We start from the raw sequence: 17,877 nt of genomic DNA, 5'->3' as shown, positions 1-17,877 counted from the left end.
CAATGAAGCAATACTTCTTGCTTTCTAAGACTGGGGTAAAGACAAAGTGAGAGAGCTGTTTCAGCTGAATTTTGAAAGGTCAATATACTAGTCAAAGGTAAGACATTCTTCTCATTATTGAAATTACTACATAACTGTAACTTCGACTGAAAGCAGATTTATGACCTGCCCTAACAAGAGAAAATGAATATATTATTAATTGGTCTGTTCAGATACCTCAACCTTTGCAATATATTCTATAAATGATGCCAGGAGAGAATAAATAAGTATAATTCCTAATATGGATATGGTGTTTACTATGTGTCAGACACTATTTGAAGTTAGTATGTTCTAACATTAACTCATTTAATGCTAACACCAGTTCTATGAGATTGGCCCCATTTTACAGATGAGGAAATTGAGGAACAAAGAGGTGAAGTAACTTGCTCAAGGCCACCCACCTAGTAAGTTGCAGAGCTGGGATTCAAAGTCTGGATTCTTGGCAATACAGACCATGTTCTTGGTCTCGAACCCTTCACTCTCCTGTTTCTTGTAATTCTCCCTCAGGGAAGAGATGGTTTTAAAGAGCATTGAAATGTCAGAAAAATGCAAATTATTTTCTAATTTTTCACAGAAACCCTCACTTTCTTAGTGGTCTTTGGTTGCATAGACTGGTCCTCTTGGGTCTATTTAAAGGGTAGTAGAAAGCATTCAGGGTCTCTATAAAAACTCATTGTTTTTCTTTAAGAATATCTGTGGCCTGTTAGCTTAGTGGTGCTAATGAGGCCAGGGCCATAAGTCAAACCCCGCATGTACCAAATAGCTTCAAAGAGAAAAGCTTTTCCACAGCTACTGACTCTCCCCTTAACTTCAACCAGCTGCTATATAAATGCATGGTTGGAGGTCTAAGGGGTACGAAGCCAAGCAATGCAAAACGATACAGTTAAGATCCAGCCCCACTCAAAGCAATGCTAATAGTGGGTGACAGTATCTTTCCTGCCCTGAATTGTACATTCTCTTCTTTCATTGTGACGATTATCAGAAAGGTAGAAAAAGGCTTTTGGTCAAGGTTTAGATGTCTTTAAGTTTTTAGTTATCTTCTCAAATTTAATGAAGGGTGGATAAAACTGTCCTAGTCATTTGTCCTCACATCCAAGTGAGTGAGAAAATGTCAAGATGAGAACTGTCAGTTGGAGCTTCCTAGCAAAGAAAAATGGCAGTCTGTTTGCTTGAGGTGTGGTCTCCTTTGGCCAAATGACCTGTGTATGCTTGATCATGTCTGAGCTTCTGTTCCATCCCTTTAGGGGTTAAGACTCAGCTTAAAACAAAACAAAACAAAGAAGCTGGTTCTCTTTCTTTAAGTAAGTGTAATCTATCTTTGGGAAGAAAAGAAACTATGCACAGAAGATAAAGGAGACTAAATGTTCTTTGGTCACTACTTAAATCCAAGGTTCTCCTTTCTTGAATAGCACCAAATCCCTGTTAATTACAACCTAGACTATGAGTCTGTTAAAGTTAGAAGAGGTCATTTACTTTAACAAAATCCCCTTGTTTTATAGACAAGGACATTTTGGCCCAGGAAGTTTAAATGCCTGCCAAAGTCATACAGCTAATGAATGACAGGTCTGGGAGCAGTTTTCTGAGCACTGCATTTCAAATGAAAGGAGCTTGAGTTAATAATAATAACCTAGATCTAGGAAGGTTGTTGCAATCAATAACCATGAAATTCGTTGCAAAGTTTCACTTAAAATCTATAAAACAGTATGCTTTAACACATGAAGAATGCCTTTTGATTATTCAGACCTGTTCTTAATAACTATGCATTGGAAGTATGTTTTACCAAAGCTGTAAGTCTGGAATAGCCGAAAAGGCCCCCAATTTTCTTTTCTAATTGATTTACTTCTCCTTTTTCCCAGACCGCCGAGGTAAACCATATGCAGTTTATTTAAGGGACTGTTTATAGACTCTTAAGACTAAAAAGTACCCCAGAAACTTGCTTTCTTTTCATTGCTCTTAATTAAAACCATCCAAGATGATTGGTTGTCCATCAATTTCTTAAGTATCTCCAAGGAGAGAAGTTCCACAAGCCATGAAAGAACATGTTAAAATGGTTAATCACCATGGCTGTCAAAAAATTTTATCTATGGCGAGCTTAACTTCTCCTATTTCACTTAAAACTCTTTTCTTCTTGCTATGTTTCATGCAAATTGAGGTTATTGCAAACCACCCTCTCTGAGGGCCCCATCAATCTGGTAAGATAATAGCTAGCTCTTTCCCAATGTGCCACTTCCATTAGGCCACCATTTTTCTCACAGGACTATGAATGTGCAAGATTGGTTAATACATTCTCTTCCTATGAAGCATAGGGAAGAACCAGTAATTAGCTCTTCATTGGAACTCTCACTTCATAAAATGTCTGGGGAAGCTGCATTAATTATAGAGGAACTGTTCTACTTATACTGGGAAGGTGTTCACAAAACAAGCAATCCAGAAGGTTGCTTCCTTGGGCTATAGGAGACCTTGTGCTTGTACAGAAAATATAAGCTCATTCACAACATTGGGTCAATCTACACAAAGCAAACATGACAAAAACATTTTATTCAGAGCTCTTCTGTTTCTAATATGGTTTAGAAAAAAGCTCTACTTGTTAAATATTCTGGCCCAACAAAAAAGATAAATGTGGAGGCAATTTTCTTTTAGATGTTTAAATTTCAAACTAAGATCAGAAACCTGCCTTCCATTATTTAAAACACCCCTATACTTTCAAAATGGATTGGAAGCAGCTTAAAATAAAAGGCACAGCCACAGGAAGACTTTGAAAATAAGGGTAAAAACAGGAAGAGTCAATTGACAGGGGATAGAGGTGGGGAAACTGCATTCCTCTAAGAAGTATTTCAAAGACTATAACTGCTTAAAGCTGACTTCTCCACACACAGTAAATCTCAGGGGACAAAAAGGAAACTCAATAAAATTTGTTGACAACAGTTAATGCCTGTAAGAATAATTGGCTCAGACACAAAACAGACTATCAGTGTAGCTTGGGGACGACAAAATACAGCCTCTAAGTCATTGTTAGTACACATTGTATTCAGCTATAAAACAAAAAAAACAGTTTTATCAATTCACTGGGTAAATATGAGGTGAGAAGAATAATTATCCAACATACTTGCCAAACCTAATTCTTGGTGGTTCTGAATACTAAGATACCAAGTAATTCCATTCCATTCAATTGGATTCGGTTCAATTCAATCCTGTCAGTTCAACAATCAGCCAGTGAGTTGCTTCTGTATTAGTCAGTCATTGAGCTAGACACTGTGATTCAATGACCAGTCATTGACCTAGACACTGGGATTCAATGATAAATGTGGCCTTTGGCATCAGGAGACCATTGAGAGAGTAGATCCTGATTAGGTGATTTTAACAATGGGACAACATATTCAGGAAAAGCATGAAGGACTGTAATCTACCTTATCTTGATTATTTTTCTCTCATGACACTTGATATTAGTTATGGACAGTTTTTTCTAACATCTCAAATAGACTGTGAGCTCCTTGAAGACCAAGTCAGTCTCTCATTCATTTCTAAGCATCTCATTCATGCAGTGTATACTAGTGTCTTTTACATAGCAGATGTTCCATCAGTGTTTAGAATTAAGGAATTTAAAGGGGTTAACTTCTCTTGGCAAAAAGGATTGTCCAGTGGACTGAAAAGTTAACAAGAATACTTTTGGGCATGAGGGTGTATGTCAGACAAAGGATTTCCATAAGTCATGGAATTCTATAAGGCAGAACTTACAAAACATAGACTTTCAGTGACAACAATAATATACAATTTATAAAACCATTTTCTATCCAAAGTCATACTCTAAACATCAAGAGTTGCTATATATAACCTTTCCTTTTTAAGTCATTAAAAGAGAATTTAAAAACATTTGCTAAAATTTGATCATTGTAACAATAAAAGGATTCTTCTGGTGCCTTTAAGCTGGTTCCCATCATAGTTGTCCGATACTCTTAGCTGTCTCTGAGCACATATATGTGTCACATGGTTACCACAACCAAAATCATTACTTCAATTCCAATTTTGCATCATCTAATGCAAACATCACAGACATAGAATGGTCCAGTTTCTATGCACTGTGCATGGAAATCCTGGAGCATGTCAGGTTGATCAAGACTATTCAACCTGGCACATAACAGAAGACACTTCTAGGCTTTCCAATCACCTAGTGAACTGGATCAAAGGAAATTGCATGAGTGGATTATCAAGGCAAAAAAAATCCTCTTGGGCATAATAAGTGCGAACCATTTATTCATTTTTAAAAATGTAGATCAGTAGCAGCAGAGTGAAGAATAATGGCGCTCCATCACTGGCTGATACTGATGTCACACATTTCCCTTCCACTGGACATTTTAAAGGTAAGACACGTCTGTTATTTAAAATGCACCCGCTGTATGAACCCATTCATCTGCACTGCAACAGAGAACTGGGTAGAATTGCTTTACTGACAAATGGATTCGCTCAATTAAAGCACTGGCTGGAAATAGAATGGAAATTTGCCCATTCAAGATGTAGAAAGCACTTCTCATTCTGTTACTAGTTATTTAAAGGCTTGTTTCAAAATCTATGGTGAGTGCAGATCACTAGTCCCCCTACCAGCCTCTTCCTTCCCATCTCCCCTACTCATCCCAACCTGCATATGCAGACCCCTTCCCACGGTCACACACACACACACCACCTACCCTGGGAAGAAGGTGAGAGAGACCTGGAGTGTGTGTCATCACAGGAGCTATTCAAAGCTTAGTGAGTAACTGAGGTAGGCTGTCTACACTTGAGCGATACAAACCTCTACGAGTGATTCACGCTCACTGAGAACCTGAGCGCCAGTATCCTGGAACTCACTAAAATTCCAAAGAACTATAGAGAATGAGCATCTGGCTCTAATTCTTTCACTGTCCTGTAATATACAATGAGACAGATGCCTCTGAGTTAGATTCTTGAAGTGATTTCTCCTTCAGCAGCTCTGACTCTTGTTTGTGGTTATTATTTGTAAACACTGACTCGACTGCCTACATTTTATTGACTGTTGACTTTTTAATCACTGGAGACCTACTTATGGAGTAACTAGCCCTGTACTTGTCAGAAATCTTTTCCCAGATGGAGATATCAAAGGAAGGCAATAAAAAAATCAAGGTCAATTTGCATAGAGGGCAAATTAATACCGCATTTCAGTTTGCATTTAGAGAGAACCTGTGTATTTGCAAATGTGCCTTTGAGGGAAGTTCACCTCCTGCCTGTTCCTGGGGCTTCCACTTTGCATGGAGACATCTGGGACGTGCCCCTTCTTTTTCCAAGTCCACCTTACTATTGCCCTCCAAATTACCTAGCACTTAAAACAGGCCTACTTGTTTCTGTATGTGCCCCCACAGTTCTTGAAGACAGCAACCTCAATCCCCCAGGTCATTTTTGTCCTATCCTTTCAGTGAAAGGAATGGAATAGTGAGGGTAGAGCACAATAGATGAAGGAAAGCTCAGCAGGAAGTCGTTAAAAGACAAACTGCTAAGGAGGAAAATTCCATCCTAAATCTGTAAAACCTGCGACAAGCGCCGCTGAAACACTAGGCTTCCTTTAAGGTGGGGACTCCCAGAGGCTGAGGACGGATGGTCATGGGTAGCCATTCAGTTATTCACACACTCCCTGCAGTTGTAAATCCACAGAACAGTGAGAGGGAGGGCTACTTACTGAAATAAAAGCCCCTGTCTCCACACACGAACTGAAGTGCATCCACCAGCTCAGCCCCACAGAGCGTCTCCGGTCCAGCTATGGCAGAGCTGGTGAAGGTAAGCAAGCACAGGGCCAGATAGAAGAGATGCGAGGAGGACATGATGTGCGTCTCCACCTGCCGAGGAAATGGAAGGATGGTCATGTTCCCTCCTGGGTCTGGCAGGGCTGATGGGGGTGAGGCAGTGGTGTATTTACCCCCAGTATTCCCTTCCCGTCATCAATCAGAGCCACCCTGCACAGAAATGCAGCACTGGGCGCGTGGGAGACTGCAGGGGGCATGGACTGAGCACATCTTGGCATCAAGCAACCTGTGTTTAGTCCTCTTGCTTCTGGGGAGTCTTGGAGAAGTGCTCCCTGAACTCTTTCTTTATGGGTTCCTATTACAATTCGATGAGAGGAAATATCTAGAAATATTTACTATGGAAAGAAAAGATGCTCTTCTTGCAATGGGATCCACACTGCTTAGAGGTTCTGGTAAACCTTTGGAATTATCAAAGGTTAAATTATGCTCAGTTCAGATTTGGGACCAAATGTGTTTTATTAATTTAAATTCTCTAAAAATTGGCCATCTACAGATGGCATATGTATTCATTATGGACCAGAATATTAAATTAACCAGAACATCAATCCCCAGCTACTGATTAAAGAGAATTTACTGTGGCTAAAAAAAGACTTGTGAAGATACTACATATTGTTCGTTCTTTTTCCGCTTCACTTAATGAGAGACAGACAGGTTTCTTACCTGGGGGATATCAGCAGTTAACATAACCACAAGTGAAGTAAAAAAAACAAAAACAAACAGGAAAAAATGGGAGGATTTAGGCATGAAATTGACTCATGTTAAGTAGACCCTACTTCTTCTGCATCCTAAAGTCCCTTGTGTCAAGCTCAGTATCGAATCAACACATGTGCAGATGGTGCCTTCCGTGAACAGGGCACTGGGCATAAAACCTGCAAGAGCCTTTTCTTCAGTCACAGGAATTCTGACTTCATCTCTTGTAGGGACTTCTGTGTCACTATATCCATTTTATAGCAAAATATCCCGAAGGGCCCCTGGTTGGCTTGACTTAGCCAGTGACAGACAGCCCTGCCAGCAAGCAGGATTCCTGTGGCTCAAGCCTCCCTGTTCACACTAAGTAGGAGAAATAACACTAAGGTGATCGTAAAGTTTTTCCATATTGCTACTTGTGGCACAAAGATACGGTTTCTTCCAGGAAGCCTCCCAAGGTGAGTAGCTTCATCTCTCAGATGCATTTACTGTCAGAGGCATTGGGAGAGTCCCTGACAGGGTGTTAAGTGAGGGATGCTATCAAAAGGGCCGTGGAATTACGCTGGAAGCTATCATTATGAAGACAGGCTTTTCTGAACCTCCCAGCAGTGGCAGGCCCATTCAACTCCACTGCTTTCGGAGAAACAGACTCAGTAATTTATTTTCTGACCACCCTCTTCGCCCTTCATGAACTCTCAACTGAATGGCTCTTTACATCAGTGACAAAGTTTGCTCTATTATTTCAATTAAGATTTCCATTTTTGTGGCCAGACCTTCAGCTTAGCAAATGGGAAAAAATCCTAAAACCCAGACTCTCATAACACAATGTAAATACTTAGTTAATGCTTGTAAAACACTTGAAGATGGAAACACCCCTCTATTCGCAATCATCATAAATAATGGACATAAAATAGAAATCAAGATGAAAGCTCAGCTGGACATTTCTTCCATTTTCTCATGGAACTCCTCCACACCCACGTAGCTGAAGCCACTGGCACTGCTAGAAACAAGTTATTATCCAAGCCACATTTTTCTTAGTTATAAAATAATCGGTGGGGGGTTTTCCCCTCCAGTATTTCCAGTGGAAACCTCAACAAATCCAACCCAAGTGGACTAAACTGCCCTTTTCAAAAGAGCAAATTCGTAACTGATCTTAGAGAACATACCCCACATTCTGGCAAGGGGCCAGCTCTAGAATGTATGATATTCTGCCACTCCTATTTCTCCATCCCTCCCTTCTTTGTTGAGTGTATAGTAATGCTGAAGGTCAAGTGCCTGCTGTTGTAAATGCCTTCAAGTTCTTCAGTTCTCATGAAATCCAGTACTTAACTAACAGCATTATTGAACTTGAGAGCTTCATTAGATTTCAAAACTGTATTTTTAATAGTTAAGTCTGATGTAACACATTTAAACCCAGCAATACATATGAATTCCAGCATTTAACAATGTAAGATTTATCTTTCACAGATTTCCTTTTTGCCCCTGAGTTATGTTGCCAGATAAATATCAGCACTTATAGTTCTAGGACAAGTCAGAACCTCGAGGGCATTTTCCTTCAGTTCAGGGAACAGTCCCTTCCACTTACAGAGAACCAGAGACTATTACATTATGTTCCCCCAAAAACAATAACGAACTTGCTTAGGAGTTAAAACTTTGAAATAAGTGGCCCCATATGTTCATGTCCTTGGCCTTTTATTTTGCCAAACACATAAGAAATGAAGAGACAGAAAGGAAAGACAAGATAGGAAGGAAGGAAGAGCCAGAAAGAGAAGAGGAAGAAAAAAAAGATTTCAGAACACTCTTTATCAAATATCATTCACAAATCCAAAATTTAAAAGACCTTTCTTTTTATCTTAAATGGAATATCAATTGATTCCAGATGTCAGGGCTACAATGAAAATGCCCAGCAAAATTTGAGGGCAATAGTCATAAGAAAATACTCACTGTAGGTGTAACCATTTTTGTTTGTTCCAGATCTTTTACAGCAGGTCAGGGTGGGTATTATGAGACTGATGTGAATAGAAAACTGAGGACTTAAAAACATGTGCTGCTTTGTGGGTGGGGTTTGTGAAAGCATCTAGTTACATTTGGACACCCAGGCAGGTATGCTATGAGCCTGGGTAAACTGCCTTTTGTCCATTCAAACAATGAACAAATTGCACAGCTGGGATTTGAGTCAATCTTCCCTCCCACCCCGCCACCCAGTCAAGCCACCAGTTTCCATTGTGTGTCTATTGTAGCTGTCCGAGCAGTAACTCAAGCTCCAGTCCTCTCTCTTACCCTTTTTCCTCTGACTCAAACACTTGGAAATATCTTGAGACTCACAATACAATCAGCTTGGGAGTTCTGCCTCTAGGCAGGACACCTTTACTCACTGAACGACATTTAAAAGACCAAGCAGCTCCCTCAAACCATTTCTTACTCCAAGTACAGGAAAAAGTAACAACTGATTGCTAGCTCTACTTCTGAACAGTCCAAAAAAGTTCATTTGGAGACAGTTTTCCAGACTTGTAACTAATGCAGAGACAGTACTCTACAACCTCGCTTATGATCATCTAAAAATAGGGAGACAAAGCCCCTAGCTATCAGACCACATAGTGTATGTGTATACTGACTTCATTTCTTTTTAAAGCAAGGTAGACAGCATGTTGTCTTGGCATCTCAAGCACAGCAGAATCAGGTGCCTGACAAGGATGTGTCCTTAACTCCTTAGCCACTTACTTGACTAAGAAAAATCCTAGTGGTGGAGTATTTGAAAGCAGTCAATGAATACTGTCCTCAGTGGCAGGGACATTTTATGAATTGAGCTCTCAGGCAATTGCATCTGGAACCAGTGACAGCAGCTTAAATGTGCTTGCAAATTGGAAAAACACAAGTCTTGAAGGATATAATTTTGCTGAGAATGGAAACTTGAACTAGGGCCAGTGATTGGAAACAAGAAGTCGGTGCATTGACAATGGCAGCCAAATTCACCTAAAGAGACTTCACAACACCAAGTATAAAATCAGAGTTTTACAGCACAAAACCCCAAGTCCAAAATTCAACCATGAAAGTCCTCTTCAAAAGAGACAACTTGGACAAGCAGTTGCCAGAAAGTTTCCTTTTCCATATACAGTATGCATTTGTTTAAATTATATGAATATGCAAGGTCAGCAAGAGTTATCAAGGAGTTCTTTTTCAAAGAGCAAATTAAACTTCACTCTAACTTGGACTCTCTGGGCATAAGTGTAGAGAGTTCTGGGACCTTAGCTCCAAAGATCATATTTAAAAGCTTTAATATCATCTAAAATATAATTCCTCATATATGGCATGCCTTATAATAAAAGTCCTGGCAAGTTACATACACACATACACACATACACATGCTCATGCACACACAGACATGGTCTTAAAAATAAAACATCTGCACCTGCAAAAAAAGAAAAAAAATCCAAAAGTTCATATCCATGTTCTATAGCCCTTAACCATAGACAGGATTTAAAGGAATCTTCTGTAATGACACTACTGAAGCCCTGCAGAAGTGGAGGATTTAGTGTAAGTACCTTGCAATAGTTTCTACTCACACAGATATCTGTGCAAAGGCATCCATCTCCCGGAGCTATTTTTTCAAATCCCACAGAATTGCATATTCAGCAATTTATAAATAACTCCCAGTTCCGAAACAATGAAAATTCTAAAGTGAATAACATTTCTAGGCAGAAGCAAACAGTACACAATTTAAAGAAAATTCCCCAATGACTTCAAAGAGTAAGAAATATTTACCTTCAAGAAATCACAAAAGCAGCACTTAAATAATTGGGTTGGAAGACTGCTGATTTTTCCCATTGCTTCTGAAGTGCAAAGTCTGGAAATGAATTGGTTAGCAGGAATAATGAAGCAAAAAGAAATCCAGAGAGATGGGAGATGTTGAGAGCAATGTCACATTTCAATTTTGAGGACTTTATTCCATTGCGCAGGCTCTATCTGCTCTGAATTTAGCAGTGACAGTGAGATTTAGCAAACAGAAGAGGGATTTAGAGAAAATCCTCACATTTATCTACAAAACACAGACACTGTAGACAGGAAACAGCTGGGGGAACATTTGCCTTCTCTCTCTCTCCCTCTTCTGGCAAAGTTATCGAGTAAGGACTTTTTTGGGCATGGTGACAAATAACATCATACCTTTGCATTTTAAAACTAGAGCACAGAAGCATTTTTTTCCCTTAAAAGAATGTGTGTTAGTGACAGGGTTAGCAGACATTAAAATACTGATGCTGCCATAGAAAATAAGGATCTGTTCTTTGATTAACTTTCTACTAGGCATGAAGACACACATAGCTGCTAATGCACCTTACCAGTATTAAAGGAATATACAATAGGGGATGGGTGTGCAATGTTATATTCTAGGAAATGCAAAACTAAAAATCAAAGAAATGAAGAAAAGACCATCTCAGGCAAACCCGATAGTTTTAACCCCTAAATGACTGGGGTAAATAAATTGGAAGGCAGTGCTGGGGTCACTGCTTGTCCTAGTTGCCAAGCAAAGGGAATGATCTCATTCCCTAGAACCTAGAAAAGGGGCAGGCAGCATTGCAACTGGCTCCCTTTAGGACACTGTCTCATACTTTTTGCCCACGACAGGGCAAAGACTTTGCTGAGCTGTAAAGCCAACTGAAAAAATAAAATCTTTTTCTTCCTTCCTCTACTAGGCTGTCTATCATCCCCCAGGGGAAGGGCATTTCAGGAGCAAATCATTTTCCCCTTGTCATGTTTTTCTGCATAATTTGAACCTGCGTGTGTGTGTGTGTTTCTTGATTTTTTGTGTATTTTAAATAACACCAGCTGGCCAGCAATACCCTCTCAAGGGTTATGATGTCATTCAAATCCCTCCACTGGACGAGTGGCCGGCAACATGGTCCAAGCCAGCTGTTTTGCTATTTATAATGTATACTTGCCTTTGCCATTGACAATCAAGTTTTGATCTTTTCTTGATACAGTCTGTACCAATTTCTCTTTGGTTTTGCGAGATAGTAGATAAGAAAGTGGATGATGAAATGAGGTTGCAAAAGCCCAGATCAGACATACCACTTTCCCTAGAAGTCTGTCCAGGTGTGGTTTCCCCGAGATAGTGGAAGTTACCTGGACCTTGCATTTCTCTCTCGTGATTCTCAGGGGACTCGATGACATGGATGCATCAGCTGAAAAGAGGTCTGCTGGAAACCCTAGTCTGGATCTTTATTTGGTCCTGCAGCCAGAAAGCTGTTTGCAGAGGTGAGTGCCCTCAAAGGAAAACCTGGTTGGTTTTGAAAGCGGGTTGGGTCTGGTCAAGTCTTTTGTGTGCTTAATAACTTGTGGCAATGTTTACCCTCCACAAAGAAAAGTTAGAAATCTGGAGTTACACTGTTTCAGTGGTGGGCTACGTTCAACATTATTTTGTGATCGTCTGCTCTATGGCCCACTCTAGGCAGCACAGTCAAGGCCCCACAGGAGCCTTCAGTTGAGTGATACAGAGGAAAATGTCATTGTCACATGAGGAGTATGTACTCTTTAAAAAATATGAGCAGTGCATCCTGAGAGTGAGTAACAGATTCTCTAGAAAGACAGGGAAGTGAAACCCTTCTGAAAATCCAGAGTGGGGGCAGAGGGACACATCATGAGAGGCTTTAGGAAAGTTTCAATGGATATGATTTGACCTGAAGAGTATACATAAATACATCATCAAGAGGTGGCCCAGTAGGCAGCTGCAGGTGTGTGGGCAATTCCTGTCCTGAAGAATAACCCAAGACTTCCATTAATGAGCTCCCTTTTTTGCACTTAACTTATGACTTGATTTACCAAACATCTTTTTTTTTCCTTCTACAGCTTTTGTGAATCATGCCCTTTGTGAACAACAAAGTCCATCCTCCTTTCATGGACTTTGACGATGGAGAGTATATTGAGCCGAAGAGCTGCACCTGTCTTCCAGGTAAAAGAACTGCAATTTCCAAGCACACAGAGGTACCAGTTGGAGTGTTGGTGCTGATTGCCTTGCTCCACAGCTGCGCATCTTCACAGGTGAAGGCCAGGACTTTCCCATGGCAATTTTAGCATATTGTAATTGTTCCAAGATGTCCTAGAAGCTCCCTGCATTTCTCTAAGGCTGTAACCCAGTCTGACAGACTCTCTTGGTAGGCACTGTGCACAGATCACCTTATCCCCAACCCTTTCATGTGAAAGGCTGCCTGGGGAGACAGAACATAAAGCATTCCATCAGACCCTGTGCTCCTGTGAGAGCGACACACTGACTCATAGTCTCTTGGTTTTATAACCCCAATTACCCTTAAAGGATAATTGGGTTTTAATTTATGTCCCAGTTTTTATGTCACAATCAAAGAAAACTGAAATTTCGGTGAGTTGTAATTATCATCAGCTGTGCTGTGGAAACATTCTGATGTGAGCTCTCAGTTTCCAATAGGGAAAGCAATTTCCTGAAGTGATTACTGTATACTTCAGTGTGGAGAATGGTCTATATTTCTGGGTAGGGTGAGCCAGCCACAGAGCAGGGCAATAATTCCTAGAGAAATGGCTATTTTCTTTGCTAATTCCAGGAGTCAATATGAAAGCGAAATGGCAATAAATGTGCCACATGATTACCTTTTAATAACTGAGGGCTGTACCTGTTTAGGAAAAGAGAAATGAATGCCCCTTTTTATTACTAGAGAGTCCAAGGTGGTAGTAAACCTAATCTCAGGAAAAGTTCAGGTCATGAAGTCCCACTGGAGAGAAAGATACAGGGTCATTCTAAAATTACTGAATGATTATGTAGTCTCCTGCCTGAACAATCTGACAGTTAGCTATGGGAATTGTGTGCCACCAAAATAGCTAACTGCAAGGATGCGCTCATCATGAGAACATCCACTCCTGGAAATTCAGAGATTCACAGTTTCACCTTTTGCATGTGTAATGCCTATGGGATATAAATAACTCTCCCCTAAAACCTTCTTCTTGAGTAACATATTTGCATAAAGCTGCAGCCTCACAAGACTTCTGACACCTTTCTTAAAAAAAAAAAGTTGTTCATCTTAAAGAACAGGCAGATTGAGATTTATAGGAAGGGGTGGGCAGGTCCCAGTCCCCACTCTTTTTGTTCAAGCCATGTTCCCAGCCTTCCCCTTGCCAACAGCAGAGAAGCTCATACACCCGTTTGCAGTAGGGTGTATTTACAATTTATTTCATTAATGTGTTTGCCAACCCCTAGGAAAAGCTCCAAATGGATATTTGGAGGTAAGGGGACTTTGGGATCAAGTAAAGGGTATGGTCTAAGGTTCTAGGGCCACCCACCAGGCAAAGAACTACGGGAACTCCTGGATGTGTCTCTCGGATCATGGTTTGTGGGGAGGGTTGGTCTGGGATATATTCTCCTTGAGATCAAGAGCTTGTCAACTCAGAATGTGAAACTCAGAGGAAAAGGCTGGAGCTCAAAAGTACAATATGCTGCTGAACAAGGGCGCCAATGTCAGCTCCAAAAGATCCGCTCAGAAAGAGCTCTGTTAGTCCTCAGAAAGATCTTCTATAGCTCACAGGAGCTGCTTTCAATCCTTAGAGGAGCATTTTCCCCACAGCTAGGAAAAACAGTAATAGGGAGAAGAAATCCTCTCATTAAAGAAATCAATGCCTTCTTTTCAACATAAACTTGGATCTTATTTCTTCAAAAATGTCAAAAGGGCAAATACTGAAAACAGTCAGAAGCAAAACCGTTCTGGTTTTGGGAGCAAAAGAATTCTTCGTAATGGCAGACGAGGAATCACTGCATGGGGCGAGTATGGCTTCGTGGAATGAGAGAACCTGAGGGCTCACCACAATTGCTCCAAGTTGAAGATAAAGTGGGGAAAGAAAACACCAGTTCCAAACGTCAGGGGTAGCACCCACGTCCGCGCTTTCCTTTGGAATCGAAAAATGTGCGCGCCCCCTAGTGGCCTTTAGGGAAACCGCCGGCGCGATCTGAACCGCAGGTGTGTGAGTTCGGGAGGAGTGGGGTGTTTGGAACAGCTCTCAATTCAAATACACTTCGAGCTGCACTTATCTTTAGTTTTAATAATCCTTTTAAAATAGATAAGCTAGGTATTTGATTCACGGTAGTGTTTATAGGGGGAAAGGTGCTAAGAGGAGAAAGATGATGATGAACTTCATGGGGGCGTGGATCTCTTTTCTGTGGCTACAGTCCTAATACTTAACCCCTGGTGCAGGCTCATTTGTCAGATCTTTCATTATGATCCATTCAATCAAAATCTGGAAAATAAATGATGATAATGGCAAACGATTTCATATAAAAAAAATAAACTCTCCAAATGTGAAATGTCTACCTTCTTCATGGGGATGGCATCAGGGGATAGAAAAGTGACTTGCTCAATGAAACAAATTTAGGTGCTGGAAACTGGATCACAAATCCAGTCTCCTTGTCCGTTCTTCACTCTCTCTACCGCATCAGTGTTCAAAAATGTAGGCCTTAACACTGATGGCCAAAGACACAGCACTGAAGAATCACGAAAGTGTGGCAGTAGTTCCCTTTTCGATTTTCTTTCGATCCTGCATTTACCAAGAAGAAAGTCTTGGTTTGGTACTAGCCTGTCTTCAGCGCCTTGAACTAACACTTGCTAATCTCCCTTTTTGACAACAATAAAAAGATTCCCCCAAAACAAACAAAAACAGACTTTAAGGCCAAAGTCTTTACATGCAATGATTTGATCCAGAATTTAATAAAACTGTTTTGTTTTAAAGAATAACTTATGTAGGACAAATGACGCTTTTTTTTTTGAAATTCATATTTTAAAGCTTAGTTTAAAAATACATGTAACTTGCTTTTTAAAAATCAATTTAAGAAATAAATATTTTTAAAGCAAGCAAATAATATTACAGGCAGTCAACAGTTGCGACACAAAAAATGTGTAATTGACATTTGAATGTCTGATATTTGGAAGTCACTGCATATAACATGCCATATGTTAGGGGGAAATATATATATATAATAAATATATAATATATAATATATAATATATATAATAAATATATATAATATATAATATATAATAAATATATATATATAGACATACATATAACCAGAATGAAAAATCAGGAAACAAAGACCCTGGATATAAAAACTGCCACCATATAAATGTATTAATTATGTGTCTTGATAATTTAGATTCCCTTTAAGCTCACATTGGTTTTTCATTCCAGTCTTTCATAGAGCTTGGAGATGTTGAAAAAGTCTTGGTAGAGTGAAAAACATTTGAGTCAAGTGTTGAGGCATAAGTTCACCAGTAAGATGAGAAAACTGTGAAGGCCATTCTAGGCAGAGGGAACAGCATGGCCAAAGTTGCACAAGAAGAAGGGGTTCCTGGCATCACAGGGATGCGGGAGTGAGGCTTTGGCCATGCGCTCAGACCCCAGCTCTGTGGAGGCCCTTTAATCTCCTCTTTTCCCCATCAGTAGACTTCCCATAGCTGCAATACTGGAAAACAGACTCAATTCCCTCGTGATTCCTTTGTATACAAAGATTTGTATGTAACCAAATCTGTGATTAACTCCAGAAATGGCATAGCGCCTTAAGGTAAATATGTAACAACAGATCCAGACTGCATTATAATCTAGGTCAACTGGGCAATGCTGGGTAAGAATTGGTTGCTGAACGATCTTGCCAGAGATTCTGTTTTGAAAGATTTAATTGTGGTGTTTATACTTTGGTAAGTAGATTTTAATGGAAAAATGAAACGATTCCATGTGATAAAAATTTTCCACAATAAGGGTTGAGGCAGAAAAGTATTGTTTCTGAGCCCTGGGCTTCCTAGAAAAAGTGGCTCATCAGAGCATCCCATTCTTCATGTGGGTCAATTAAGGAAGTTCTGTTGTGCTTGTTGAGAACAGAACACATAGCCTTCAGTCTCAGTTCTTTACTATACGTGACGGCTGGGGGACATTTCAGACTTCCTGTTGTGGTTCCCTACATAAAGAGGAGTTTGGGTAATCAACTGAAGAGGAGACACAGGATCTAGGGGACCCTTTAGTGGTGACCCATCTGGTAGCATATGCCCCTGGAGACTACATCTCATCCTTGGCCCAAGACAGATCTTGGAGACGGAATGAAAGTGTGCTGGGGATTATCTTGGCAGACGTTCAGGCATACCCACAACACACTTTTCTCCCTTTCAGTACCCCTTGGTGAAGGCTTCAGTTTTTTTACAGCTCAAAATAAATATTTAAATCCAACTATATTAGCCAGTGTTCTCCAGAGAAGCAAAACCAACAGGATCTATCTATCTATCTATCTATCCATCCATCCATCCATCTATCTATCTATCTACCATCTATCAATTTATTTATTTTAAGGAATTGGCTTATGTGATTGTGGAAGCTTAGCAAGTACAAAATCTGAAGCAGGCTGGAAACTTAGTGAATAATTCTCTTATGAGTCCACAAGTGGTCTGCTGGCAGAATTCCTTCTTCTTGCAGGAGGCCAGTCTTTTTCTATTAAGGCTTCAAAAGATTGGACAGGGCCCACCCACTTAATGGAGGTTATCTGCTTTACTCAAAATCGACTGATTGAAATGTTAATTTCCTCTAAAATATACCTTCATAGAAACATCTAGAATACTTGACCAAATATCTGGGTACTGTGGCCTAGCCAAATTGACACATATAATCAACCATCACACTAGCAGTTCTCAAAAGGTCCACTCACTGGTGTTCCCTCCCTAAAACTGAACAATTATTATAGTCTTTTCCCAGTTACAGAAAAGAAAACTCAAGTTAATGGATTACATTTTCCAATTCTAAGTTTTCCTTCCATACATTTTTCTTAAACCTTTGGCTCCTTCACTAACTGTTCCCTGGTAATTGCTAAAAGGAAGCCACAGGGTGCCTGCTTTGGCTATATCATCAATATTTTACAAAGATGCTGCTCATTGATGGCAAGAAAAATAAACAGTGTCTTGTTTTTCCCTCCACTGAGTGGAACAACTGTGCCTAATAACACACACACACACTCACAGCACTCAAACACAGGCAACTCACACATTTAAACAGCTTGCTTAGTTTCTCTAGGTAATAAGTACGTTCATTCTTTTATTTAAAAAAATTGCTGTTTAGATCAATAGAGAGATGTTTCAGGCCTAAGATGGTGTTTGGGGTGGGGCAATGGCCCACCCTTTGGCAAAATGGAGAGCAAGATTTCCCACATGTGTTTGCCCGGAGAGACTGACGCTATGCCTAGCCTTATGAGGAGTTGTGGGGCATGGCCCTTTGAGTGACAGTGTAACAAGTAATTTTAACCTTCTTAATACTTTTCTGTATTTTCAAGTTAATATTTTTTCACATTCAGCAGGTATTA

The 17,877-nt window shown here is 40.0% G+C and overlaps 1 protein-coding gene and 1 long non-coding RNA gene across 7 annotated transcripts in view; one reads left to right on the top strand and one right to left on the bottom strand.

The window, feature by feature from the left end:
- IGF1 (insulin like growth factor 1) overlaps window positions 1-10,656 on the bottom strand; it is a 77,349-nt gene extending 66,693 nt beyond the window's left edge. The window contains exons 1-2 of one of the 5 annotated variants that reach the window (XM_036891119.2): window positions 10,296-10,656; window positions 5,723-5,879 (exon numbers count right to left, since the gene is read on the bottom strand). In XM_036891119.2, coding sequence (XP_036747014.2) covers window positions 5,723-5,879; window positions 10,296-10,358 — 220 coding nt within the window. In that variant the 5' untranslated portion in view covers window positions 10,359-10,656. Of the gene's footprint in view, window positions 1-5,722; window positions 5,880-8,477; window positions 8,658-10,295 lie in introns of those variants that run through there. The other 4 variants (XM_036891121.2, XM_036891122.2, XM_036891120.2 and 1 more) reach the window with 4 other exon arrangements.
- The window catches only part of LOC130678955 (uncharacterized), a 183,215-nt gene that overhangs the window by 437 nt on the left and 164,901 nt on the right, over window positions 1-17,877 (top strand). Inside the window, exons 2-5 of one of the 2 annotated variants that reach the window (XR_008991934.1) lie at window positions 4,310-4,397; window positions 11,685-12,008; window positions 12,088-12,259; window positions 12,375-12,477. This is a non-coding gene — a long non-coding RNA (uncharacterized LOC130678955). Of the gene's footprint in view, window positions 1-4,309; window positions 4,398-11,684; window positions 12,009-12,087; window positions 12,260-12,374; window positions 15,496-17,877 lie in introns of those variants that run through there. The other variant, XR_008991933.1, reaches the window with a different exon arrangement.

The sequence above is a fragment of the Manis pentadactyla genome, chromosome 10 (assembly GCF_030020395.1).
Source record: "Manis pentadactyla isolate mManPen7 chromosome 10, mManPen7.hap1, whole genome shotgun sequence".
Classification (NCBI taxonomy): Eukaryota; Metazoa; Chordata; class Mammalia; order Pholidota; family Manidae; genus Manis; species Manis pentadactyla.
Note: the sequence above shows the minus strand (reverse complement) of the source record. Positions and strands in the feature narration are given on the sequence as shown.